At 38.7% G+C, this 27,964-nt stretch overlaps 1 protein-coding gene across 1 annotated transcript; it reads right to left on the minus strand.

Moving 5' to 3' along the window:
• Nucleotides 1–142: 142 nt before the first annotated feature.
• Nucleotides 143–27,407, minus strand: LOC117991969 (tyrosine-protein kinase receptor torso-like). The gene is made up of 16 exons (XM_034979609.2): nucleotides 27,233–27,407; nucleotides 13,118–13,178; nucleotides 12,901–13,037; nucleotides 11,649–11,901; nucleotides 11,382–11,458; nucleotides 10,646–10,778; nucleotides 9,754–9,911; nucleotides 9,158–9,275; nucleotides 7,727–7,875; nucleotides 6,688–6,880; nucleotides 5,848–6,013; nucleotides 5,060–5,299; nucleotides 4,420–4,602; nucleotides 2,899–3,036; nucleotides 1,862–2,053; nucleotides 143–1,430 (listed from the first exon to the last, which is right to left on the minus strand). The coding sequence occupies exons 1-16, from the start codon at nucleotides 27,383–27,385 to the stop codon at nucleotides 1,337–1,339; spliced, it is 2,445 nt and encodes an 814-aa protein (XP_034835500.1). The 5' UTR covers nucleotides 27,386–27,407; the 3' UTR covers nucleotides 143–1,336.
• Between the last annotated feature and the right edge of the window lie 557 nt (nucleotides 27,408–27,964).

Here is a 27,964-nt window from a genome sequence, read left to right on the forward strand (position 1 = left end):
TGCAGATCTAATTTCTAAATTATTAACATAAGTACGAGAGAATATTCTAATTCGAAGTCTTTATTTTCACAACAGTAATAGGTAGGTACAGAGTTTACTTACCATTAGAAATGTTTAACTTTACACATAAGTGCATATTGTTTTTCATTTCACGTTTAAGTCTTGTTGGTATAAGTAAGGTAAAGTAAATGGGTATGTTTGCGAGCGCTCGCGACTGATTGGTCCGACATGCACGCACATTTACGCAATGTCCGTGTATACGACGTAACCACAAGTAAAGTTCATTCGCCTTTGTGAATTGCAAGAACTGTACAATATGAATAAGTATTTTTAAATTAAAATCAATTTAATGTTTATATTTTAAGAATTCGTATACTACTTATTGTACAAATATTACGTAATAACTAATGATATTTCGTATTTGAGATCATAGGAATTCATGTTATCTAACTAAAACCTAATAATTACGGTAAATAAAACTGAGTTTAGGCACAACTGTTTCACGCGTACCTAGGTATTCTCTAAATAAAGAATTGATAATTTAAATCCATTAAACTCATTCGTCTGATGACGATGATTTAAATCCATCGAGTTCATTTGTTTGATAGTGATGATTTAAATCCATTGAGTTTATACGGGTGATGACGATGTTTTAAATCCAACGAGTCCATTCCTCTGATAGCAATGATTTAAATCCATTGAGTTTATACGGCTGATGACGATGATTTAAACCCAACGAGTCCATTCCTCCGATAGCGATGAATTGAACCATTGAAGTTATTCGTCTGATGGAGATGATTTAAATCCAACGAGTCCATTTATCTGATAGCGATGATTTAAATCCATTGAATTTATTCGTCTGATGGAAATGATTTAAATCCAATGAGTTCAATTGTCTGATAGCGATGATTTAAATCCATTAAGTTTATTCTTCTGATAAAGATGATTTAAATCCAACGAGTCCATTTCTCTGATAGCGATGATTTAAATCCATTGAGTAAATTTGTCTGATGGTGATGATTTAAATCTAATGAGTTTTTCTAATGGCACCGATTTAAATCATATGAGTTCATTTGTCTAATAGCCAGATTTAAATTATATGAGTTCATTTGTCTTAATGGCCAGATTTAAATCATATTAGTTCATTTGTCTAATTGCGACGATTTAAATCATTTGAGATCGTCTGATGGTGATAAATTAAATCCAATGAGTTCATTTTTCAAATGGCCCTAATTTAAATAATATGAGTTCATTTGTCTAATGGCGACGATTTAAATCATATGAGTTCATTCGTTCTGATGGTGATTATTTAAATCCAACGAGTCTATTCACTGAGTCAAGTTTGTATGAGCGGCGATGGCTGCGCTGTGTAGTGGTTGGTGGGCGCTGTGAGCGGCCGCTCATACATCTTTCCGTTCCACCACTTGCCTCTGCAACATACGAGTGAAATTTTAAGAACTGCACGGGGTACCTAAGCTGGTTATTCTAACTTGTAAAAATAAAGTAGGTAAAGATAACCCGTAGATACCTATTACTAAAAATGCGAATGACGCGGGATATGCGATCACCTTTTATTTAGGTAGGTACTTCGAGAACGTAGATCAAAGGGCGGCCTGTCGTTCCAGCACTAAACCACACTATAATTTTATCTCTATTGTCAACCATGTAGCTATGTGTGACAAAGTTGTATTCATACACCTTTATAACTTTAGTAGCTCTAATGTGGCGTGGAAATAAACATTCAAAAGATCTTTTGAGACGTTGCACGGGAGCGCGGCCGATCATAGCACTATGACTTACTATCTCTACATATCTGAAGTTTGCTCGCCGAGCATATCTGCAAGGATCAGCTTGTATTTACCTCATCAAGTTGCGCACGTATCGGCTGAGCGGCGCGTCGGTAGTGACGTCATCGGGCACGAGGGCTGGCAGCGTGAGGGAGAGGTAGTGGTCGGCGCTAGCACATAGAAGTTCGTCCAATTTGGCGTGAAGCTCGGAGAACGTTGGTCGGGAGCGCGGCCGGTCATTCCAGCATGCCAACATTAACTGGTATCTGTATGCAACGTATGTCATAAATCAGCGTATCCCCTTCGCTTCACTTGCGTGGGTCAATATCTAGTTTACACTAGAACCCGATTTTGAGCTACGTAGGGACAGTAGGTAAATATTTTAGTCTGACTTTCAAACTGTGATATTCCATTATAACCTTCTGTGACTCTAAAATAAGCCTTCGCCAAGCCACGTAAGTAAGCAACCAACAATTATTTATGATCTACTCGCCTCTGCTTTTATGCCTTTACAGAAGACTATGTTTTGGTGAAAATTTAAATTAACTCGTTTATAAGGTTTTAAAGGTTTTTTGCAGACAGGCCAGGATCATCGTTAAAATAAAAAATAAAAAAACTGGCTGAATTGAGATCCAGCTCCTTTTTGGAAGTCGGTTAGAAGTCTCAGAATAGAGAAGAAGCGTGACATGAGTAGAGCGGAAACGTGAACACTAACAGCTGGCCTTCTGCACAAACTCAAAGTCGCTCAACGGGCTATGGAATGGACTATGTTGGGTGTTTCCCCGAAGGATAGAATCATCTACAATGAGGATATTATGTCGGAGAACCAAAGAAACTGACTTAGCTAAAATAATTATCTAACAAACTGAAGTGGCAGTGGACAAGGCATATCTGTCGCAAAACCGTGGTCCGTTGGAGCTATCGCGTTCTGCAATTACCGCGTACTGGTAAGTGCAGTGTGGGATGACCTTCAGTCCGCTGGACCGATGATCTTAAAAAGGTGGTGGAAAATGGGTAGATGAGGAAGGCGGAGGCTCGTGTGTGGTGGCGCGCTCTTCAAAAGACTTATGTCTAGCAGTGGACACATACAAGCTAATGGAAGCATACTCACAACGATGCACTACAGTTCTGCGGTCTCGGCATGCGGTACCCCGCCGCCAGCAAGCGCGGCAACCTTGCGGCGCCCACGCCGGCGTAGGGCGCTCCTCCCAGCGTCACCACCTCCCACATCACCACGCCGAACGACCACCTAACAACAAACGTTGATTTTACTTAAAACAATCGAAAAATGTTAATTTCAGTAGGTATATAAAATTATTTAATTTTAAAGATTTCACTTTTTTTATCTGTTCTGTATCTACAAATATCCAAAACGCATGATACCGTACTCCGTAGCCGCCATGTTAATTCCGACTGTGACTTCACGTGGATCTAAGAAAACAGCAACGTTGCTTACTAATCCGTGTGACGTCATGACAGCTCATGAACCCAAAAAGATGGCGGGTAGCGTTTTCGCAGCGAAATGTGAAATGTAAATTAAATGCATTTTTATTGCACTTATCGATCGAATACAATTTTTGTAATTTTTTTTGGTAGTTTATTATCACTTTAGGATCAAATTAAGTCACAGTTCAAAAAATCGTAAAATACTCTATTAATTGAAAACAAAACAAAATTAAGATTGATTTACATTATGCTACGAGATTATAAAATGACTCGTACAAAAGACATCAACGCGCGTGCGACGACGCGGGCTGGTTTTTGTTTCAATTGAATCCTATCTATCGTTACCTCCCAACTCGTAAGCGTGCAATGGAATGGCTGAAACTCGACGGAAATTTTATTGCAAAAAACCTTGACAGGACAATAATTTCAGAAGCCAATAAATATCTTGACTGCATGTAGATTTAGAGATTAAGTACATATGTAGATTAATATTATTTTACACACGTTTTATGACATCCATCCATTTAAGTATTGGTCATCAACTGGTGACAGAAGGGCTGGCTCATTTTTTGCGCAGCGGATCAGCCTGGCTGTCCAGCGCGGAAATGCAGCCAGTATTCTTGGCACCATTCCACGCGGTCATGATTTATATAGTAATTAGATAAGGCTAGCTTTAAGTTTTATTGTATTAAAAAAAAAAAAAAGTAATTATATAAATTCAAAAAAAAAAAAAAATTTAAGTATTTTTGGCCGACACTTCTGCGCTGGAGCTAACTTATTAGGTATCTACGTAGATTCATCATCATCATCATCATCATCATCAACCGATAGACGTCCACTGCTGGACGTAGGTCGCTTGTAAGGACTTCCACACGCCACGGTCTTGCGCCGTCTAAATCCAGCGGCTCCTTGCGACTCGTCTGATGTCGTCCGTCCACCTAGTGGGGGTCTTCCAACACTGCGTCTTCCGGTGCGAGGTCGCCACTCCAGCACCTTTGGACCCCAACGTCTATCGTAGATAGGTTACCTACCTATTATGTTTTATTAGGTGAATGTGTACATTTATATTATACTTATTATAAACAATACCCCCAGATCTACTGATTACCATCCCAATATAAAATTGCTATTTGATTAGGTACTAATTATACAAACATAATATTAATTATTTGTTAATGTTACTTACACATCAGTCTGTGTTGTATAAATCCGATGCGTTAAAGACTCCAAAGCCATCCATTTCACGGGCATCTTGCCGTTGCTTTTCTGTTTATATTGGTTCTCTTGATACACGTCTCGCGAAAGACCGAAATCGGCTATTTTCAATGTCCTATCAGCAGTTACTAATACGTTTCTAGCCGCTAGGTCCCTAGGAATGAACAAAAAATTGTTTAATTTAGACGACCTTCCATTTGGGCAATTATTATTGTACTTTTTACGAAGATTGTGTCGTGTGGATATGTAGCAAGTTATATGAACGAACTAAAGCTAAGACAAATTAGGTACTATTATGAAAACGGAGCAATCTTGTTGTTAGTTTTACCCATCCCTGATGCAAAGGCAAAGGCAGCCTAAGTAGCAATGCAGCTTACAAGTTACTAATCTCTATCTACGGAAAGAAGTTAATATAGGGCTTTCTCTATTACGTAATCCCATACAAATGATAGAGACGAAAATCTCAGTGGGCGTTAACTATCTTGTGTCACCAACCAATCACAAACATGTTTTCCAAAACGTTCGAAATTCGAAAATGTCGAATGTGAAAACTGTCTAAACTTATAAGTAAGTAGAGCATTTGCTTACGTATTTTGTGTTACTATACTAACCTATGAATTACTCGGTTTGAAGCTAGAAACTTCATGCCCATAGCAATTTGTCGACAGAAGGAAAGCAGGTCAAGTAAAGTGAGTTCAGTGTCGCAAACTTCCTCAAATTCGTAGAGGCGGTTCGCAACAAATCTCGAGTCGGGTTTGTTTTTAAACAGATCGTTGCGATAGTTGATGGACTCTTTGTTATTGTTGTAGTACTTGACGTTACGCCTTGACAACATCAGGTCCCATGAACATCTGGAGACAACGAATTTCTTTAAAATAAGTTATAATATATTTTTTCATATGGCTAGACGTGTTTGTTGGATTTAAGGTTTTTCTCAACTTATAATCAAAACCAACAACTTTTACGAGCGACGCGAGCGCAAATTTTTTTCTTCAATTTTACGAAAACGTCCCCTGACACACCACACAACTTTCACAACACAACACAACTACCTATGCTAAAAGTTTTTGCAACAGTTGTGGTGCTCACAACTTTTTTACTTTTTAATTTACCGGGGGCTTCCAAATCCAAGCAGTGCAGCAGGTCGATTCCGGAAAAACTACATCAACTTTATATAATCTATATTACAATCGCAATTGTAGTGAAAAGCCGAATTTTTGGCTTTCTTGTTGCAACAATGTATTGTAGCCAATAGCGAGCGAGCGTCAAGCAATCAGAGGTTATTGCGCTTATCACACTGCAGTGTAATTAGCAACCGCAGTAATACCTCAGGTGACTGGTTTTAGAACTCTCAATTCAGTTTAGAGATTGTATACAACTGACTTAATGCCAATATTACCTGAGGTAAGATAAGAGGTCTCCGCGGCTGCAGTATTCGGCCACGATGAGGGGTCTCCGCCCGCTGCAGCAGCCCACCAGACTCACCACGTGGGGGTGTGCTCCAACACTCTTCATCAGCTCCATCTCGGCGCGAAATGACCGGATCTCCTCCAGGGATGGGAAATCTGATTAACAATGAGAAGTAAATCCAAGACTTCTAGTCTGATGGGAGGCTACGGCTGTGGCTAAGTTACACCACCCTACCGGCAAAGCCGTGTGCGCCGAGCGATTAAGTGTTCCGTACGAATGCCGTGTACAAACTGATAAGGGGTATGGGTTTAATAAAACTGTCATACCCTTTCCAAGTTAGGCCGCTTCCATCTTAGACTGCATCATCACTTACCACCAGGTGAGATTGCAGTCAAAGGCTAACTTGTAATGGAATAAACTTCAATTACCTATGCTTAGAAAACAATACTGGCGGAATACTTCACGATGAACTATCGCAACCTTGCAAATTTCGCTGTTTGAAAAATATAGCTAACAGACGGTAGGTACGATAAATATCTTAGCATAGACATAAAACCTCGAGTGGATAGCGATGGGCTCTAGAAATGATTACAAAACTTTGTGTTCCAATTCTGAAGTAAATACCTAGGTATATTGGTAGTATCAAAATAGAAAAATCTACAAAATGGAATTTTTGCTCAGCTTCGTTTTCAGATTAGTTAAATTATATTTAGCGAAATGATCTTACTTAGTCGAACCATAATAATCAATTAATTAAAAAATAGACAGTCACTGCAATATTCAATATAGAAAGAGAAAACTGAAATAAAAGATCAGACAAAACACTAACCTTTTAGCATTTTAATAGCCACATTTTTGTTAGCTGGTGCAAAGGTGCCCCTTCGTACGACGCCAAAGGCACCTTCTCCTATGATCTCATGCAGGAGCAAACGATCCAGACGAATCTCCCAGTGGTCCTCCGAACCGGATTCAGGACTTCCTGCGTCTTTGTCAATATCTTCCGGTGTTTTCTCAAGGATTCCCTGGTAAGAAAACTTTTGTAGGTATAGTCCGCGACAGGTTGAGATTGCAATCGGGGTATGTGCCGGTATCGGGTAGGGAACACCCCGCACATCCGCACGTCATCCGCGCTCGCCCGCACTGGGTTTACGTGGGGATGTGCGGGTGTGCGGTCCGTTCCTTACCCAATTCCCTTCTTTACCTGTCGCGTACTATGTGCGTACTACAGATGACCTTTACAGAGATTGCTGTGGGCTTTTAAGAGGTACCTGCCCCTTGCTTGTATGTAGAATATTTTAAATTATAATAATCTTTTAGCGATTTCCGACTAAGTAGGAGAAAAGAAATAGAAATACGTATTTCTAAATAATTTTAAATACAAGCTGAAAATTGCGGAACCGGCAGGATTCGAAACTGCGGTACAGCGTCTCCCCTCGTTTTGTTGGTTGAATTTATGGCAGTCGTGTGACAAACAACAATGCATTTTAGCCAATAATGAGAAAACTGTCAGACTTGATAGCCATCGTCACACTGTAGTATACTACCTACTATATAGTAGGTACAACTTCTCTACTCTCTTCTATGTTACTGGGATGTACCTAATACTGTTACAGTGTGACAACGGCTATCACGTCTGGCACTTTCTCATTATTGGCTAAAGCTCTATCCACGGAGAGAAGTTAGTATGCTCTCTCTATTACGTAATCCCATACAAATGATTAAGAAAAAAACAGTGGGGGTTAAAAAGGGTTAGCGCTAATTGTGTTCTCGTCTTTGTCATTTTTATGGGATTACGCAACAAAGACTAGAGATCCCTATACTAGCTTCTCTCCGTGGATAGAGTGTACTAGATGTGTTCGGAGCCTTACTGGAAAGTATATGTTAGCGCAGCGCTTAGTCGCCAGTCTCCTACGCACGTAGAGTACGACCATGAGCAGCGCGCTCACGGTTAGCAGCGCCGCCGCCCACGACGCGCCCATCATGAGGCCGGTCGGCCCCGGCGGCGTGGTCGCTCGAGCTGCAATATACACACAATATTAGCTGCGATCTTCCAGCGGTCTTTTATTCTAGTTATTTCGTCATCATCATCATCATCGCGTGCCATCTTCGGAACGAAGTTTGGTGGTCATCATTTTTAGATAATTAAAAAACCGACTTCAAATGCAACTACGTAAGTACAAAGCATAAATATATTTTTGTTTGTACACAGGTATGTTGAAAATTGAAATCGTGCGTCGGTTTTGTACTTTGGTACCGAGATTGCCTTTATCCCGCAGAAGGACATAGGCTACTTTTTATTCCGGAAAATCAAAGAGTTCCCATGGAATTGTTCCATTTTTTAATTATATAATTGTTTTAAATCCATGTGGAAGTCACAGGAATCACACTAAATAATACCCTACTAAACTAATTAATAAAAACACCGGCCAAGTGAGAGTCAGGCTCGCGCAACGAGGGTTCCGTAATTCAGTCGTATTTTTTCGACATTTTGCACGATAATTAAAGAACTAACTTTGACGACCTCCCTGGCGCAGTGGTGAGCGCTGTGGTCTTAATAGTGGGAGGTCCCGGGTTCGAATCCTGGCAGGGGTTTGGAATTTTATAATTTCTAAATTTCTGGTCTGGTCTGGTGGGAGGCTTCGGCCGTGGCTAGTTACCACCCTACCGGCAAAGCCGTGCCGCCAAGCGATTTAGCGTTCCGGTACGATGCCGTGTAGAAACCAAAGGGGTATGGGTTTAATAAAAACTGCCATACCCCTTCCAGGTTAGCCCGCTATCATCTTAGACTGCATCATCACTTACCACCAGGTGAGATTGCAGTCAAGGGCTAACTTGTATCTGAATAAAAAAAAAATCTATGATGCTTAAAAATAAATAAAAATCTGTTTTTGAATGCACAGGTGAAGCCCTTTCATATGATACCCCCACTTGATATAGTTATCTTACTTCGAAAATTGAAAATACTAATAATTATTAGTTTATGACCACAAATTAATTTTTTTTGTGTGATGTAACCACAAATTCACGGTTTTCAGATTTTTCCCCTAATGCCACCTATAAGACCCACCTTCCTGCCAAATTTCATGATTCTAGGTCAACAGGAAGTACCCTGTAGGTTTCTTGATAGACAGACGACAAAGTGATCCTATAAGGGTTCCGTTTTTCCTTTTGAGGTATGGAACCCTAAAAACACCTGTGTGGCCCTTTGTGCGGCCAGCCTAAAGCTACGTCGTTGAGGTACTAGGTAGGTTCATAATATCCTTTCTCTCACTGGTGATAGGTTATCTGGCTGTCCTTACCGGGAAATAGGCTCCTTTGGGTGGCAACTGCTGAGGGTTTGCCAGGAACTCGCGCGGCCACGGACACGATGTACATCCCCTCTCCTTTTACGTTTTTGAACTTCACTTCTGTTACGTTCTGTAAGTGATTATACATGGTTTATAATATGTGATGATAAGTGATTATTTCTTAAACTAAGTACCACTAGTGACCCGTAGTGAGAGTAGGTTGCGAAGCTGAACTAACTGAAGACTATATTATTAGCTGTGATAGCTAGATAGTAGTTAGCCTCCTATTCGGTGGTCGGGGGTTCGATCCCGGGACCTTTAACTTTTCAGAGTTATGTGCGTTTTAAGTACCTAATTAAATATCACTTGCTTTGAGATTTCATAACGGTGAAGGAAAACATCGTAAGGAAACCTGCATGCCTTGAGAGTTCTTCATAATGTTCTCAAAGGTGTATGAAGTTTGCCAATCCTCACTTGGCCAGCGTGGTAGACTATAGCCAAAACCCTTCTCACTCTGAGATGAGACCCGTGCTCTGTAGTGAGCTGGCGATGGGTTGATCATGATGATAATGATATTTTATTTAGTAGGTATGAGTGTGATTTCTTACCCCTGTAACATTTTGACTGTGTACAGTGTGTGCACGTAAAGTAACGTTGTAGTCGTAAGGCGCACGCCTGGGCTTGGCCCATCGCACACGCACCGACCAAAGATCTGAATTCACCTCTTGGGATGCCTCCGTAGATAAATTACTTGGTATTTCTGGCGCTAAAAGCAACAAAATTAATGTTATACTTACCTAGATTTTTCGAAAATTCTACATGGGAACTTTGAGTTATTTATTACTTTTTTTTAACACGCATGTTTTGTATTGTTCGTGCATTGTCTTGTTTCTTGACAACACAGACCCACCATTCCAAATAGCACAGACCACCACCTATAGACGAGACGCCTAATAGCCGGACACCCCCGATCGCTAAGTTTAGGCAGTTGTTTAACATAAAAGTCTTCTCCATAAACGTGACACTGGCGAAACACTCTGTGCCCAGCTGGCACACCTAAAAGCCAATAATTGGGAATTGAATTGAACATAAAAGTCGGCCCACGCCCGTTCGGTACCCTCATTCCGCACATTGTCTTGATTACGTCACTTTTGAGTCCAGCAATCACAACAAAGTACTCTCCCCTACCCCCCGCCAACATTTTACAATTTTGTTTTCATGCAGAACCGTATGCTTAGGTACTCTTGAGGTTCTCTGTGCCAAAAGGAAGTTTTAAAAGGTATGTAGGTGTCGGACCCACGTGCAATGCCCAGACTACATTACCTATATACCTTTCCAGCGACACCCCCTGAAGTCTTTTCTGACCTAGCCTTCTTGGCTTTTGGAGTGATCTCAACTGGCTGGAGTGATCCGGCAGGTAGCTGCAGCGGCATCTCACGACCAACGGACAGACAACGTCCAAGCGCTGAAATAAGCCCAAGAAGAAAAGATGTTACTTACGTGGCTCACTGAGGGGCACATCTTCATAAGCAGGCGTCTGGTACGTAACATTAGTCATGCCGTATTTTCCCTCCACGCGTATGGTGCACGTATCATTTAGAGGCAACCTTTGCAATACCACGGTGCGATTTGGCTAGAAAAAAATTATTCATATTATTTTCGTGGATTTTGATTTTTTTAAACCCCTTTGATTTAAAATATAGGTACCTACTATCCTCCAGGATAAAAAGTAGCCTATGTCCGTCTCCGAGATAAAAGCTATCTCTGTATACTACCTACCAAGTTTTGTCGAAATTGGTTGTATTGGAGCCCGCTTGCTTAGAACAGTGAATACTCTTGCCTTGAAAATAATTTTAGGTTACCTATACCTACCTACCTACGTGGCAGGAAACACAGACACCGGGAGGGCATTTCAAACCTTAGCGATTCGTTGAGCATCTCGCTGTTCTGTGGTAGAACGGTGAAGGAGGAACAAGCTTGTGATGTTCCTGCGTACACTTTCCAAAGTATATACGATAAAAAACCAATAAGCAGGCGACATTCGCGTTTAATTTATCTTGCTTTCGAATGCTAGAGATACCTACTGTGATTTAGAATAAAATTATTTTTTTGTGACTGAGAGACTGAGTTGCGGAAATCAAAGACCCACTGTCCCGGTATTAAAGTCAGTAGTATATCTACCATTTCTTTTAAAATTCTGTGGTACTGAGTAATTGGAAGTGAAATGTTTACTTACTCCGATCCTTTTATTATACATATTTCCTTGGATTTCTTTTACGCAGTTATTTATTACTCTGAAATCTGAATCTGTAGCTGTAATTAAAAATAATAAAATTATTGACAGCTTTACATAAGGGTATATATGATGCAGTTTATAGTGTACGATGGTGCAGGCGTATCCGTGTCGGACAAAAAATCCAAAAACATTGAGATAGTAAAAAAGGGTTTTTTTTAAATATTAGTCTGGATAATTTTTTTTCTCTGAAAGACAATTTTTACTTACGATCACTAGAATTCCACCAAAATTGCCCAGCTATATAATAAGAATCACTTTTATATGAATCCATCAAAAACTTTATCTTAATATCGTACTGTTTCTTGACATATTGTTTCCATGATGGTAAAGCCGGCCCTCGTCTCCACAGTGAGGTTGCGCCGGTAGGGCTCAATGCAGCTGACCAGAAAGTATAGTTTTCTATAGGATCTGGGTATATTACGTTGGGCTTTTCATTGTTTTCGATAAGGCTGTAGTATATCTGAAAAGTATACTTTTGTTTGAAATGGAGATAGCGTGCAATGCAAACGATCACGTCACCTGATGTCTTACAAATTAAAATTTTGACCATCAGTACCTAAGCGTAAAATTTTACCTATTCAGAATAAATAATTTAAGTTCGAGTTTCAGTTTGATGTTAAGTGATTACCGCCGCCCATGAACATGGTACATATTCAAAATCCTTTGATCTTTTATCGTTTTGTATTTTATGTCTTTTTTCTTGTACCTTTATTTGTATTTAAATTTATTATTAATCATCTAGTTAGTCTAAGTGGCACTGCCGTTCTAATAAGATATAAAATAAATAAATAAATGGTACCTAATTATTAAGTTTCTAAGTTAAAAACCTAAATTATAAGGAATAATTCTATACATATATAAAAATGAATTGCTGATTTTCTGATCGCAAGTCTCGAAAACAGCTGAACCGATTTCGCTAATTCTTTTTTTATAATATTCCGTGAAGTACGAGGATGGTTCTTACGGAGAGAAAAATTAAAAAAATCCTGAAAAAGAATCCACTGTTAGGCGGTACGAAGTTCGCCGGGGCAGCTAGTAAATTATAAATTGTAAGGTAAGTGATATCTAGTGTTGATTTTGGGCACTATTATGTTTATATGTATACGATAATATCGGCAGTCCCTCTGGTGCTGAAAATGTTAATGGGCGGCGGTAATCATTTAACATCAGGTGATCCGACCCGCGTGCTCGTTTGCTCGATATTTCTATTTAAAAAAAAGTAAGCATATTATATCAAATAATAAAAAGTAAGTATATGTATATCAATCTCTCTCTACGCACATCGGTTTTTTATTAAATTATTCATTTTTTTTTTCGAATTTAACTAGCCTTGTCTCTGCCCCAATATGTCTCAACTCTTGAGTCTACTAATGTTATTTTAATATAAAAGAATTGGTATCGTAAGTACCTACATAATAATATATTGCGATGGCTAACTTTAAATAAATATTGAACTTACGATTTCGTCGCTGTTATGTTCATTGACCAACGCCACTATTAGTGTATGTTTCGACGGCGTCACTGTGAACGAAACTTTGTATGATGTCCGCTCTTTTATCGTTACTTTTGGTGGTTTTTTAGATATGTGGTAGTGGCCTGAAATTCGAAATTGTGTTTTAATAGAATTTACATTATTTTTGATTATAAGAAGAAAAGATTTCATTGTTCATACTTACTTAAAAAGTTATTTTCACAAGTTTTACGATCCTCGCGCTCCTTCGTGCTAACTTTTGAGTACTGGAAAGCAAAGAAAAGTAACCATTCAATTTTGTAAACAAAACCGGCCAAGTGCGAGTCAGACCGCGTACCGAGGGTTCCGTGTATTTCATACTCATGTATTTTTTCGATACTTTGCACGATAAATCAAAAACTTTTAAGCATAAAAATAAATAAAAAATCTCTTTTAGAATGTACAGGTAAAGTACATTCATATGGTACCCCACTTAGAATTTAAAATACCAATTATTTGTTTATGATGCGACCTGCGTCGACACGTTGGCAGCGTCCCATTTACCGGGCACGTGCCAAAAAGCGGCTGTAGCAGCCGAGTCTGCTCAAGAACTTAAGCGCCGTAAATACTGTCAATAGTAAGGACTACCTATGTATTCGCGGCGCTTGCGTTTGAGACTCTGGGCCTATGGTCATCGGACACGAAAGCTTTTATAAACGTCGTGTCCCAAAAGCTGATCCACGCGTCTGGTGACCCAAGAGCTGGTGCTTATTTCGCTCAACAGTTGAGCCTTGCCGTTCAGCGAGGTAATAGCGCCTGTGTTTTGGGCACAATGCCCATAAATGACCATTTGGACGGCGTATATTTATTGAAAAAATAAAATTTTTAGTGATAAGTTTTTTCTGTATGTATATACTATATATAGTTTTCTATTGTATTGAAATAAATAAAAATTGTTTATGAACATATTTTAATTTTTTTGTGATGTAACCACAAATTCAAGGTTTTCGGATTTTTCCTTTACTTATGCTATATGGCCTATCTACCTACCTGTCAAATTTCATGATTCTAGGTCAACGGGAAGTACCTATAGGTTCTCTTGACAGACACGACAGACGGACAGACAGACGGACAACAAAGTGATCCTATATTAAGGGTTCATTTTTCTTATCGAGGTACGGAACTACGGAACCCTAAAAATGGCTGTGAGCCTGTGACACACGGATATATAGACGGACATACGAACTGGACAAAACGTCCTTCCTTGTTTACCACCCTACTGTTTAACGGAACCCTAAAACATAAAAACAAAGACCTTACCTACACCGAAGTTAGTCATAGCATAGCATTTTGCGCTATTGCTACGGTTCAGCCTGTTTACCAAACATTCCCACTAAAATATCTCGTTTAATGCTTCCTATTTCCCATGACTTGAAATCAGGTGTTGATACTAAAAAGTGACTAATTCGGAAGTCTAAGTACCTACCTACTTAGAAGTACATACTTATAAAGCTTTATTGCAACAAAACAGTAATATGTAGAAACATCAAACAAGTAGAAAAACAACTGTGCTAAGGTGCAAAAGCGGCCTTATCACCAAAGTGATCTTTTGAAGTCAAACCGAGCGTAGGTATGTTACGTTAGTCGTAGTAAAAACTAGAATAGGTACCTACAATATAAGTGATTGATTCTCATACTGAGAGGAGGGCCCGTGCTCTGTAAGTCTGTAGTGAGCTGACTATGGCGTTGATCATGATGATGATGCTAAAGTGATTGATGTACAAACATTGCACAAAGCAAGTTTCTACTTAGCCCTAGTTCATTCGGGACATTGAAAAGAGCAACTGCCGAGTTTCTAGCTGGTTCTTCTCGGTAGGAAAGGCATTCCGACCCAGTGGTATAGACCGTAGAACGCTTTTGACGATTCAAAAGTAGGTACCTACTTTAAAAGTTTTTTTTTTTAGTTTATCATTAATTTTACCTTTATTAGTTTTATTTAACAAGCCTATAACAATTAAATATTAACATTACAAATCAAAAATATCATCCAAACCACCGTAACGAGGCAGGGTGTCCAGAACGCTGGCTGCGTTACCTCGTTTAATGGCCAGACTATGCTGACCGAGGTTGTTTGTTTAATTGAATAAAAAGTATTTTTATTTTATTTATTTATAAATTTACATAGTGACCCTAATATTATCCTAGGAATTCATGATTTTGACGGATGATTCTATTTTATTCAGGTACAATAAATCAATTTAATCGGTCGTGATCGACGCAAGGCTCCAAAAAATTGATAGCTATTCAAGGTCAAACGGCGGCGCCTCCTTGTAAACTATTGACCAAAAACGTTGCCTTTTGAGAATTTTTAATGAAATAGGTATTTAGCGGGGGTCACGGCCTTCTTGAGGGGTGGGATTTATACTTAGTAGAGATCCATAGTTTAATTTGATATGGAAAGGTCTATAATAATTATATTCATATTAAAAACAACAAAAAGTTGTTATACTAAACTCGTTCACCTTAAATCCGCTCATACTACTAGCTAGGTCAAACAGCTAGCTAGATATCAGTTAGGTGTACTATCTACTTACCAAAAAACATTCAACCTTACACTCAACACTCGGAAATCATAATCTAAGACACCACAGAGATAAATCTTTATTATTTTATAAATCTAATACAAGTGATTAATATAAAGGTCTTAGAATAATAGTTGTTATGTGAAAATGTGTAACAAATAATACATATTACAGTAGGTACCCGGCAGAAAATAATGTACATCGACCTTTAGAAAGAGATAGTGATTTTGTAGAACATTGTCTCTGTCGTTGAGACCGGCTGAAATCAAAAGCTGAAATCTCATTCTAAAGGTCAATGTACATTATTTTCTACCGCGTACTGTACTTACTTAGATTTGAATTTGATATATTTTCCGTTTAGGAACCTATTATTCTCACCAACTGTTACCAAAACGGTGCATTTAAGACATTTAGGAAGACGCAACGGTCAGTTGATAAAAAGTACAATAAAGTCGCAATTTAAACGGTTCGCTTATTGTCTGAGAAAACTAATCAAAAGACAGGAGATAAAATCGCTAATGGCATAACGACCGGTACTTTTATGTAATATAATTATAAAATCTTGAGCAAAACAAAATTTCAAGACATAAGTAATCTTTACCTAACCTATAGTAAAACAAAACTATAACTTAAACTACTGTACTTAAATTCATATTTAGCAATGGAATAGCCAAGTCCACCCGGGCGAAGCCGTGGGCGGTCAGCTAGTAAAATGGTATATTTTTTATCTATTTCATTTGTTATAAGATAAGGAAGTGATTTGCATTATTAGCATGAAGAACGCAACCTCTATCACAGCGGACAATGACCTCAAAGCATTTAGCTTTAATAAGGAAATCTTCACACAATTAATAAATGGGTAGGCTTACTAATAATCGAATAACTAAATTAATCTAAATCTATTCGTACGCATTTTTTTTATTGATCACGTTAATTTCAATAATACATTTTAAAATAGACAGTTCGCCATCCTCTAGAAACTGTTAAAGTTTATGTATTATTATAAATGCGAAAGTGTGTTTGTTTGTTGGTTTATTCGTTTGTCCTTCAATCACGTCGCAACGGAGCAACGGTATCGACGTGATTTTTGCATGGGTATAGTTTAAGACCAGCAGAGTGACATAGACTATCCTCATAGACTACTTTTTATGCTGGAAAATCAAAGATTTCCCACGGTATTTTCAAAAACCTAAATCCACGCGTACGAAGTCGCGGGTATTAGCTATAGCAGGTAATAAATTATATTATTCTACCAATTCCGTATATCCAGAGAAAAAAGGAACCCGACCTTATAGGATCACTTCGTTGTCTGTCGTGTCTCTCAAGTCCCGTCAAGGGAAACAATACTTATAGGGTGGGTACTTCCATTGATTTAGAATCGTGAAATTTGGCAGGTAGCTATGTCTTATAGCACAAGAAAAGGAAAAATCTGAAACCTGAAATCTGAAATTGTAGTTACATCACAAAAAAAATTAAAAATCAAAATGATAAAGTTTCTTGTACGATGGTACGGAACCCTTCGTATGCCAGTCTAACTCGCACTTGACCGGTTATTATGATATCTTGAATACTTATGTAGAACGTACATAATTAAATTAGTAGACATCTAGATACGTTCTGCAAAATAAACCAGGCAAGTGCGAGTCAGACTCGTATTTATTCGACATTTTGTACGATAAATCAAAGACTATATAAATGGGTTCCTTTTTTCTTTTTGAGGTACGGAACCCTAAAAATAGGTATAAATAGCTAATTTTATGAAAAATCAAAAAAAAGGATTCAAAAGAGTCGTTCCGGCAGAATCTTAATTGATAACATCCGGCTGAGATAGTATAGCAATAGCATACTTTGAGTTTGCTCCGTGGTATGCTTAGACTTAAAACACTGTTAAAATGAGACAGCTTTATATCGTTGAAATAAAACCGTCTCGTTTTAATAACTGAAATTTAAGTCTCTAGACTTCATCTGCTTGGATTTAGGTTTTTTAAAAACCCCATGGGAACTCTTTGATTTTCCGGGACAAAGTCCATCCCCGACATGCAAGCTATCTCCGACCCCAAAAAATATTATTATGGAACTATATTAACTCTTGTATACATAATATAATCGGTAATAAATTAAATTATTTTTCAATTTTTAGTGTTTGTGTAACGAAGTCGGTTTTTATTTTTTTTGTAAAAATTTTTTATTTCACAATTTTTAGTAGCCCCATGGAATTATGCTATGACTGGTTAAAAATCTACTGTTTACTAAGCTATTACACTGATCGCGAGCAATTTACTCTTATCCGTTGAGGAGTTCCAGTATCTATCTTCGAAGATGTTCATCAGATCTTCACCAAATTGAAATGGGACCAACTTTGAAGTATACCCTTTCAAACAAAAAAAGAATTTTCAAAATCGGTCCAGGCGTTTTCGAGTAATCGGGGAACATACATGTCGGCGCTATTAATTGTCGGCGCGACGGCGTTAATATTTAATTGTAGTCAAACTGTTCAAATCAAAAGTTAAACATTACTTTGTTAACCAAATATTAAAATAGCTTCAGAATTTATAACGTTGATTTAGACATAGTGAACGATTGGAAGCAATGACGAATTGTTATTGTAAGCGAACGATTACGCATGCCTTGGTATAAATACAAGCGGCCGATGTCTCGAGTGGCATTATTGCTTGAGACGTCGTGCTGCTCGAATCTCACGAGATTATTGCAATAAAAGTAAAATTTCAAGCAAGTATTGTGGTTTCATTCACAATGGATGAAGATAGTGAGCACAGTGACGTCAGCAATGCTGACGTTACTCTTTTTAAAAATGGCTCTGAGACTCTTCAGCCGTCATCAGAAGTGGGATCGACCGCTGTTCCACCAGGTCGATCATCAGATATGCCGCAGCAAAACCGCCTTGACGTCGAACCTCGAAACGAAGTATCCTGTCAGTCTATGGGTGGAGTTCCACCTCAGTTTTTCATGCAAATGATGCAGATGATGCAAACAATGTCGGAACGTATGTGTGCCCCACCTGCTGAATCAAAGGTCAGACTCAAGGACATCTACCTACCATCATTTGATCCTGACACCAGTGTTGGTGTACGTGAATGGTGTCAGCATATAGACAAAGCAGTCGAGGCATATAAAATCAGTGACTTTGACATCCGAATGCGGGCATGTAGCCTGCTGAAAGGACGAGCTAAAATGTGGGTTGATGACTGGATGGTGACCACCTCCACATGGGATGAATTGCGCAAGAATCTTATCACCACGTTCGAACCAGAAAACAGATATTCCCGAGACATCCTCCGATTCAGGGAGCATGTCTATGACTCATCAAAAGACATTGCCGAGTTTTTATCTCGTGCCTGGGTCCTGTGGAAAAGAGTCACCAAGGACAAGTTAGATAATGAACATGCGGTTGAAGCCGTAATTGGATGCGTCAATGATGAACGTCTACGAATTGAATTATTAAATGCAAGGGCAACTACAGTACCTGAACTCATCTCGATCGCATCCTCCATACGGAAGAAGCGTCCACAGGCGAATTTACATCAAGGACCACCTAGCAAACGTCCACGTGTTTCAGATGGCAATCCATCGATGTCAGCTTGTCGCATATGCAAGAGGACGAACCATGCGACAAGCGATTGCAGATACAAACCACAAGAAACTAAGCCAGAAGTAGGCGAGAAGAGTTCTAAGCCAGCAACTATGACCATGTGTACGTACTGCAAGAAACCAGGTCATACATACGAGGTGTGCTACAAACGAGAACGTTCACTGGTTTCGAACGTAAATTGCGTTGCAGGAACGAATTTAGCACCCATAACCGTTCAAATAGGTGCTAACACCATACAAGCTGTTTTTGACAGTGGAGCAGAATGCTCAATTATTCGAGAATCAGTTGCTGCTAAACTACCTGGACAGAGAAGACAAACGGTCAATTTCTTGAAAGGCATTGGTCAGTTTCCTGTCTTATCACTAACGAAGCTTCTGACTGTTTGTGTCATAGACAATATAAGTGTTGAATTACAGTTCTACATACTACCTGATTATGAGATGTCTACGGATGTCCTAGTGGGCATGAATTTGATACACAACACGAACCTGAACATGATTATCACGTCTAACGGAACGAAGCTGGTACACCAACAAAGTATAAACCATGTGAGCACGAATAATTTTATCTTTAACACGCTGGACTGCGATCTAACCAATGATGATGAAATCGCACAATTACGAATACTTCTAAACAAATACGAACATCTGTTCATCCATGGCTATCCTAAGACCAGAGTTAACACTGGTGAATTAGAAATTCGACTGAAGAACCCTGAAAAATATGTGGAACGAAGACCTTATCGCCTTAGCCCAGTAGAAAGAGAAAAGGTCCGAAACATTATAAAGGAATTACTGGAACACAAAATCATACGAGAAAGTAAATCACCATTCTCAAGCCCCATCATATTGGTCAAAAAGAAGAATGGCGATGATCGTCTATGTGTAGACTTTCGAGAACTCAATGCCAATACTCTACGAGACCATTATCCACTACCACTGATCTCCGATCAGATTGATCAACTGGTGAATGGTCGTTTCTACACAAGTTTGGACATGGCTGCTGGCTTCCACCAAATACCAATATCAGAAAATTCAATAGAGAAAACTGCTTTCGTTACACCTGACGGATTATATGAATACAACACCATGCCATTTGGTCTGAGCAATGCTAGCTCTGTCTACCAGCGATGCATTAACAGAGCTCTCCAACCATTGCTGGGAACTGCTGCACAGGTATATGTCGATGATGTTCTGAGCAAATGTGCAGATTTCTCTGAAGGACTATCTCACATAGAGCGGATCCTAATGGCTCTGCAGGAAGCTGGCTTTTCAATTAATGCCGCCAAGTGCAGTTTTTTTAAACGCTCTATTGAATATCTGGGTCATGTAGTTTCAGACGGGCATGTCCAACCAAGTCCAAAGAAAGAAGAAGCTCTCGTAAAAGCCCCTGTGCCTAAGACTGCTAAGCAAGTAAGACAATTCAATGGCTTGGCAGGCTATTTCCGGAAATACATTCCTGACTTTTCCCGTATCATGTTACCCCTATATGAATTGACGAAACAAGGTGCAAAGTGGGAATGGAACCACCGACATGAAGAAGCACGGAACAAAATAATACAATGTCTGACTTCAGCTCCAGTACTAACTTTGTTCCAAGAAGAAGCACCCATACAACTGTACACAGACGCAAGCAGTCTCGGATTTGGTGCAGTACTCGTTCAAGTAATTGAAGGACGTCAACACGCAGTTGCATTTATGAGTATGAGAACCACTGACGCCGAAAGTCGTTATCACTCATACGAGTTAGAAACCTTGGCAGTGGTCCGCGCCATCAAACATTTTCGCCAGTACCTCTACGGGCGTAAGTTTACTGTAATAACAGACTGCAATGCATTAAAAGCATCCAAGCATAAAAAGGACCTCTTACCCAGAGTTCATCGCTGGTGGGCGTTCCTACAAAATTATGAGTTTGAGGTAGAATACCGAAAAGGCGAGCGACTCCAACACGCCGATTTCTTTAGCAGAAACCCAGGTGAACTCACGGTCAATGTGATGACTAGAGACCTAAATTGGCTCAAAGTCGAACAACGCCGAGATGAAGAATTGAGACGGCTAATGGATACCTTAAGAGACAACAACCCAGTAGAGGGTTATGTGTTAGAAGAAGACGTTCTAAAGAGAACAGTTCAAGACCCAGTCTTTGGACAACACCATTGCATAGTAGTACCAAAGTCGTTCCAATGGAGCATTATTAACTCTTTTCACACTGCACTCAAGCATTGCGGCTGGGAAAAGACACTACACAAGATCAAAGAAACTTACTGGTTTGAAAAGATGAGTACTTTGGTTCGAACATTTGTCGAAAACTGTGTAATATGCAGGACTTCCAAAGGAACGTCGGGTTCTGTTCAGGCACAATTACACCCAATCCAGAAGCCGTCAGCTGCATTCCAAGTTATTCACATGGACATCACAGGCAAGCTGGGAACTCCAAATGATCAACAGTACGTAATCGTGACAGTCGATGCCTTCACGAAGTACGTACTGTTCTACTATGCAACAAATAAAAATCCACATAGTACGCTTGCTGCCCTAAAGCGGGGTGTGTACTTATTTGGAACACCTATTCAAATCATCGTTGATGGAGGAAGAGAATTCTTGGGCGAGTTCAAAAATTATTGTGACAACCTCGGAATTCAAATTCATGCTATAGCGCCAGGAGTTAGCCGAGCAAATGGCCAAGTTGAAAGAGTCGTGGCAACACTAAAAAATGCACTAACAATGATAAAAAACTACGAAACCGAGGAATGGCACACAACACTCGAAGAACTCCAATTAGCAATGAATTGTACCGCTCATCGTGTCACTGGGGTTGCGCCACTAACTCTCATCACTCAGCGAAGACATTGTGTTCCACCTGAGCTGCTGAATTTAGTAGACATTGACAGTCAAACCATCAACATTGAAGCACTAACTCAATATGTACATCAGAAAATGTCTCAATCAGCTGAAACTGACAGACAACGCTTCAACCTACGCAAAGCCAAAATACACCCCTTCCAAAGAGGAGATTATGTTCTGATTAAGAACAACCCACGTAATCAAACTTCATTAGACCTCAAATTCAGTGAACCATATGAAGTTTGTAGAATACTAGAAAATGATCGCTATCTGGTGAAGAAAGTAGTTGGCAGAGGACGACCACGAAAGGTCGCCCATGACCAACTTCGTCGAGCCCCTCAGCCTGGTAGCCAAGAAACCGTGTCGGCGCCAGAAGACGTATTGACAACAAACCCCGGAGCATCCACGTCTCGAGACGAGACGCTGGAACAACTCACTCAAGAAGCAACCATGGAAAATGTTACAAAATAAAACGGTGAGTTACCATAATCTAAAAACTTATTATCCAAAACCCTGTGCATAACACTACTCCTTCCCCACCCTCTACGACATCCACGAGTTTATCCACGAGACTATCCACGAGATTATCCACGAGACTATCCACGAGATCATCCACGAGATTATCCACGAGATCATCCACGAGATTATCCACGAGATTATCCACGAGATTATCCACGAGATTATCCACGAGATTATCCACGAGATTATCCACGAGATTATCCACGAGATTATCCACGAGATTATCCACGAGATTATCCACGAGATTATCCACGAGATTATCCACGAGATTATCCACGAGACCATCCACGAGTTTATCCACATCCACAAATATCCACAATAAGTGAAATCTTTCACTTAGTACCCAAAGACCAGAAACATAAAAAAATGTGCTGGTTCACTTTAAACATAACTAAGCATCATCTGATGCTCACAGATACCAATCTCAAAAGAAAAATAATTGTTTCAGAATCAATATCAATCATCAGGCTGGTGCAGAGCGCGCACCGCCTGTCAGTATGGCCGTGTCGGCGCGATGGCGTTAATATTAATTGTCGGCGCGACGGCGTTAATATTTAATTGTAGTCAAACTGTTCAAATCAAAAGTTAAACATTACTTTGTTAACCAAATATTAAAATAGCTTCAGAATTTATAACGTTGATTTAGACATAGTGAACGATTGGAAGCAATGACGAATTGTTATTGTAAGCGAACGATTACGCATGCCTTGGTATAAATACAAGCGGCCGATGTCTCGAGTGGCATTATTGCTTGAGACGTCGTGCTGCTCGAATCTCACGAGATTATTGCAATAAAAGTAAAATTTCAAGCAAGTATTGTGGTTTCATTCACAATGGATGAAGATAGTGAGCACAGTGACGTCAGCAATGCTGACGTTACTCTTTTTAAAAATGGCTCTGAGACTCTTCAGCCGTCATACATAAAAAAAAAAAATTAAAAAAAAAGATTCCGACGAATTGAGAACCTCCTCCTTTTTTTGAAGTCGGTTAAAAATCAAAATTATTTCATTTGTATGTAGGCACTTTATCGCAAAATTGCGCGCGGAGTTTTTCTTTCGGCATTTTCTCCGCCCAGACAATTTGGCTATTCCTCTATTGATTCAAAATTATTTTGTAACATTTGAATGCTGTTACAAAATACAATACAGAATTCAGTCAAAAAATCACTAGCCTATGCGTCGTGAGTCACAGTCTAATTGGCTTCTATTGTCTCACAAAGTAAGTATGATTTATATTCTCTTGTTATCCGGACCTGACACAAGAACTTTTAAACAAGCTGGAGAGACTACAAAACATGTGTATTCGCTTCATCTTCGGCCTACGAAAATATGATCATGTATCAGAGTTCCGTGCTAAACTAAAGTGGCTGCTAGTGTCTCGGCGGAGGGAGATGCACGCTTTGTCGCTCCTATATCGTATTCTGTACTACCCTCAAACACCATCATACTTAAAAGAACGGTTTTCCTATCTTGGCGAGAACCATCAGTTCTCCCTCCGCTCCAGCACCGACAATAAGCTTATGACTCCACACAGCTGCACGGTATACTATGGTAACTCTTTCACCACTAACAGTGTCAAGCTCTGGAATTCTCTCCCAGCTGAAATACGTCAGGCGAAATCCTTAAACACCTTCAAAAATCGTTTGAAGAACTATTATTTATCTATGTAAACAGAATTATGTAGTATATTATAGAGATATGTATATAGGTATATATATTTATATATATTTGTGTATTATTAGAATGTACTGTGTATGTAGTCTAATTTATAATAATACCTAGGGCCATTTTCGGCTGCCGCACCAACCCGTGCTTTCGTGATTCCTTTCGTCAAAGGTTGCCTGGAAGAGATCGCTTTAGCGATAAGGCCGCCTTTGCATGCTTCATCTATTAGAATAAGATCCTGTATTGTGTTTTTTCAATGTTTACTTTGTGTTGTGTGCAATAAAGTGTCAATAAATAAATAAATTTATATTTGCTTGGTTCAATATGTTTTGGTCATCAAGCTTATTGTGTAAAACAACAATATTTTTTTGTATGGTAAGCAGACTAGTAGACTAGGAGAGTCACTTGGTGTGAAGAACCTACTCATAGAAACTGCGTTTAATCCTGTATTATATCTTTTATAGGAATTTTATGGGAACACTGTACAAGATGGTAGGAAAGCCGAATATTGCTTGTCCGATATCGAAATTTAATTGATTCCAGTTGAAATAAGTAATTAATTAAATACTTAGTTCTTACACTGTACAACTTAATAATTATTATTAGCACGCGAGCTAACCTTGGACCCATGTGTAGTGTGTACAGTGTACTGTATTAGATAAGGCTAGCTTTAAGTTTTATTGTAGCATTTTCATTAATACTTAATAAGTGGAACAACTTTTCTAATCCTCTATCAAGGATAAACTAATCGTCTGACATGGACAAAGTATAGTTCAAACCTGTCTAGAAATTGCATTTGAGATTTCCTTTAAGGTTAAGGAACCCTACTAAGAAATGTTTTGAGAAATTCCACCAAAGGCTGGGACTAGTGAGTTAATCCACTTATAAATAAAAGGAGAAACTGACTGACTGACATACCAACGCAGATCTCTAATCCCTGTGTCTAGCAACTTAAGATTCTGCACATAACACACATTCCGCTTTTCCTCTATAATACAGATACTCACTGAAAGGGTTTTCAGATATTCCACCCGAACGAAGTCAGGGCGAATCAGCAAGTATCATAACATAACATATTGATCGTAAGGACAACAACATTGTTAGTTGTTGCATAGTTCATATTGATTATGATAATCTTGATATCGGATGGAAATTAATATACAGTCGGCGATAATGAGAAAAAGTGGTCGCAAATTACGAGAGCTGGGGATTATAGTTAGGTACCTATATAAAATCCATATTATAAATGCGAAAGTGTGTCTGTCTGCTAGCTTTTCACGGCCCAACAGTTTAGCCGGTTTTGATAAAATTTGATACAGTGTTAGCTTACCTACATCCCGGGGAAAGACATAGGCTACTTTTTGTCCCGGAAAATTAAAGAGTTCCCACGGGATTTAAAAATCTTAATACACACGGACGAAGTTGCGGGCATCATCTAGTGTATAATAATTAATAATAGTTAATAATAATAGTTACGAATACAAATATAGATTTTATTTGCATGGCATGCGGAAAGAAAACTCAGAGTTATGCTTGGCGTTTCTCTACGTGATCTAATCCGAAAAGAAGAGATCCGTAGGAGAACTAGAGTAACTGACATAGCTCAACGGGTTGCGAAGCTAAAGTGGCAAAGGACAGAGAACATAGTCCGAAAAACCGATAGACGTTAGGGTCCCCAACCAAGGTCTAGAATGGCATCCCTCGCACCAGAAAGCGCAGCGCTGGAAGACCCCCACTAGGTGGACCAGCGACATCAATGATAAAACCTTGGACGATCTAGATAAAACGAGTCGCAGGAAGCCGCATGGATTCGGCGGCGCGGCGCAAACTAAACATACGAGTACAGTACGCGGCCGAAAGTGATGTACATCGGCCTTTAGAATGACATTTCGTCTTTGTAGAGCGTTGTCTCTGTCACTCACACCTATATGACGTTTTATCGGTCTCAACGACAGAGACAGTGCGCTACAAATTTGCTATCTCCTTCTAAAGGTTACTTTCGACCACGTACTGTAAGTATTTGAAATTATAATAGGTATGCCTTGATCGTTAGATTTGCAATTTTGTAGTTTGATTTATGATTATGATCTTACTATATTTATTGTTGTAAGGCATCGTTAGTGGAGAGATAAAGCGATATCTGGCTTAAATCTAGATTCTAGAATAACAAAAAATAATCAGCGTAGGTACCTAATATGTTTGTATGGAGAAGCGAGTAAGAAGCATAACAAAAAAAATCATTTTAAGGTGAAGGTATATAATTAATTGAGTATTATTATTATAGATCTATATTTACATCGACACATTTCACAATATTTGTGGTCGAAATTTGGATTTGACATGTTTTACCTTCAAGTGTTCTGACTAATTGCCTATAGCAAAATTTCGTAATGTCTGTTAATCAGTGTCAATTAGACTTTATGAAGAGTAACTTAGAGAAATACCTGAAAGCTGTAAGTTCCCAAGGTAAGTACTCAATATAATATTAACTAGTAACTTTTAAACTCTATATAGATTTTTTCCTGCAGAACTATAAAGGTAAAATTGTTTCTAAATAAATTACCTTCACCGATAAGTTAGAGGTGCGTGCCCGGAATTAAACCCCGGACCTTTTCTTTAATTTATGTAAATATTTACTTAGATTAAAGAAAATTCCCGTAAGGTGTCATATACTTATTGCTTAATCATCATCATCATCATCATCATCATCATAATCAACCCATCGCCGGTTCACTGCAGAGTCTACCACGCTGGCCATGTGCGGATTGGTAGACTTCACACACCTTTGAGAACATTATGAAGAACTCTCATGCATGCAGGTTGCTTCATGATGTTTTCCTTCACCGTTAAAGCAACTGATATTTAATTATTTAAAACGCACATAACTCCGAAAAGTTAGAAGTGCGTGCCCGGGATCGAACCCCCAACCTCCGATTAGAAGGCGGACGTCCTAACCACTAGGCTATCACAGCTTGGGTAGCAGATAATATAACTGCTACCTATGTGGTCGCGATACTATGATCTAATTATTTTTATTAATATTAATAATACTATATTGCAATCTTATAGCGTTCAATTTATTTATTTTTATTTATTTAAGTATGCTAGTTATGTATAACTTACCGAGTCATTTTTGATTAAATCGCTGCATACGGATATCGCTAGGTCTTTCTTCTGTGGCAAAGACGCCGATATCTCTTTATGTAACTCTTCAGCGTTTGACACGCTGTCTTTCGTCCATAATATAAGAAATAATAAAACAGTTTCTTTTTTCATTTTTATGTAGGTAAGACGATTAATTTTTTTCTTTAAATTTAATTACTTAACTGCGATTTAATTAAAATTTTAATGTCAAAAGTATTTATTTTTGATTAACCTAAGCATTACTTGTAATTTTTTTTTTAAATAATACAATAAACTCGAGGAAATTTTCAGTTGCGTTCGGAAAACTTTTAAACACGTGATTTGTACTAGTAGCGAACGATCTGATTGGCTACACAATTTGCACTGAACTTACGGGCGGCCGCGTTCCACCACTCGATTTTTTTAAAAACAATCGCTACTGTACGCAATATTAATCCAAAAAAATAAGTCGTACTTGTTCACGATTGTTTATGATTATTCAATAACATAGATATCGAGTAACATTTCTTGTGAAATGTGATCCATTGAAAAATAACATTTTGTTTTTAGTGCTAATTGAGCGTAATTTAATTTTAGACTTAAGTAAACAAAATCGATCGTTAACAAAATAATTATCATAAAGTGCATAATCTTTCATGTAGTTACCTAAACATTTTGTAAAAAAGCAATATATTGAGAATAATAGATTAAGTGATATAGACAGCTTATTTT

The sequence above is a fragment of the Maniola hyperantus genome, chromosome 20 (genome assembly GCF_902806685.2).
Source record: "Maniola hyperantus chromosome 20, iAphHyp1.2, whole genome shotgun sequence".
Lineage (NCBI taxonomy): Eukaryota > Metazoa > Arthropoda > Insecta > Lepidoptera > Nymphalidae > Maniola > Maniola hyperantus.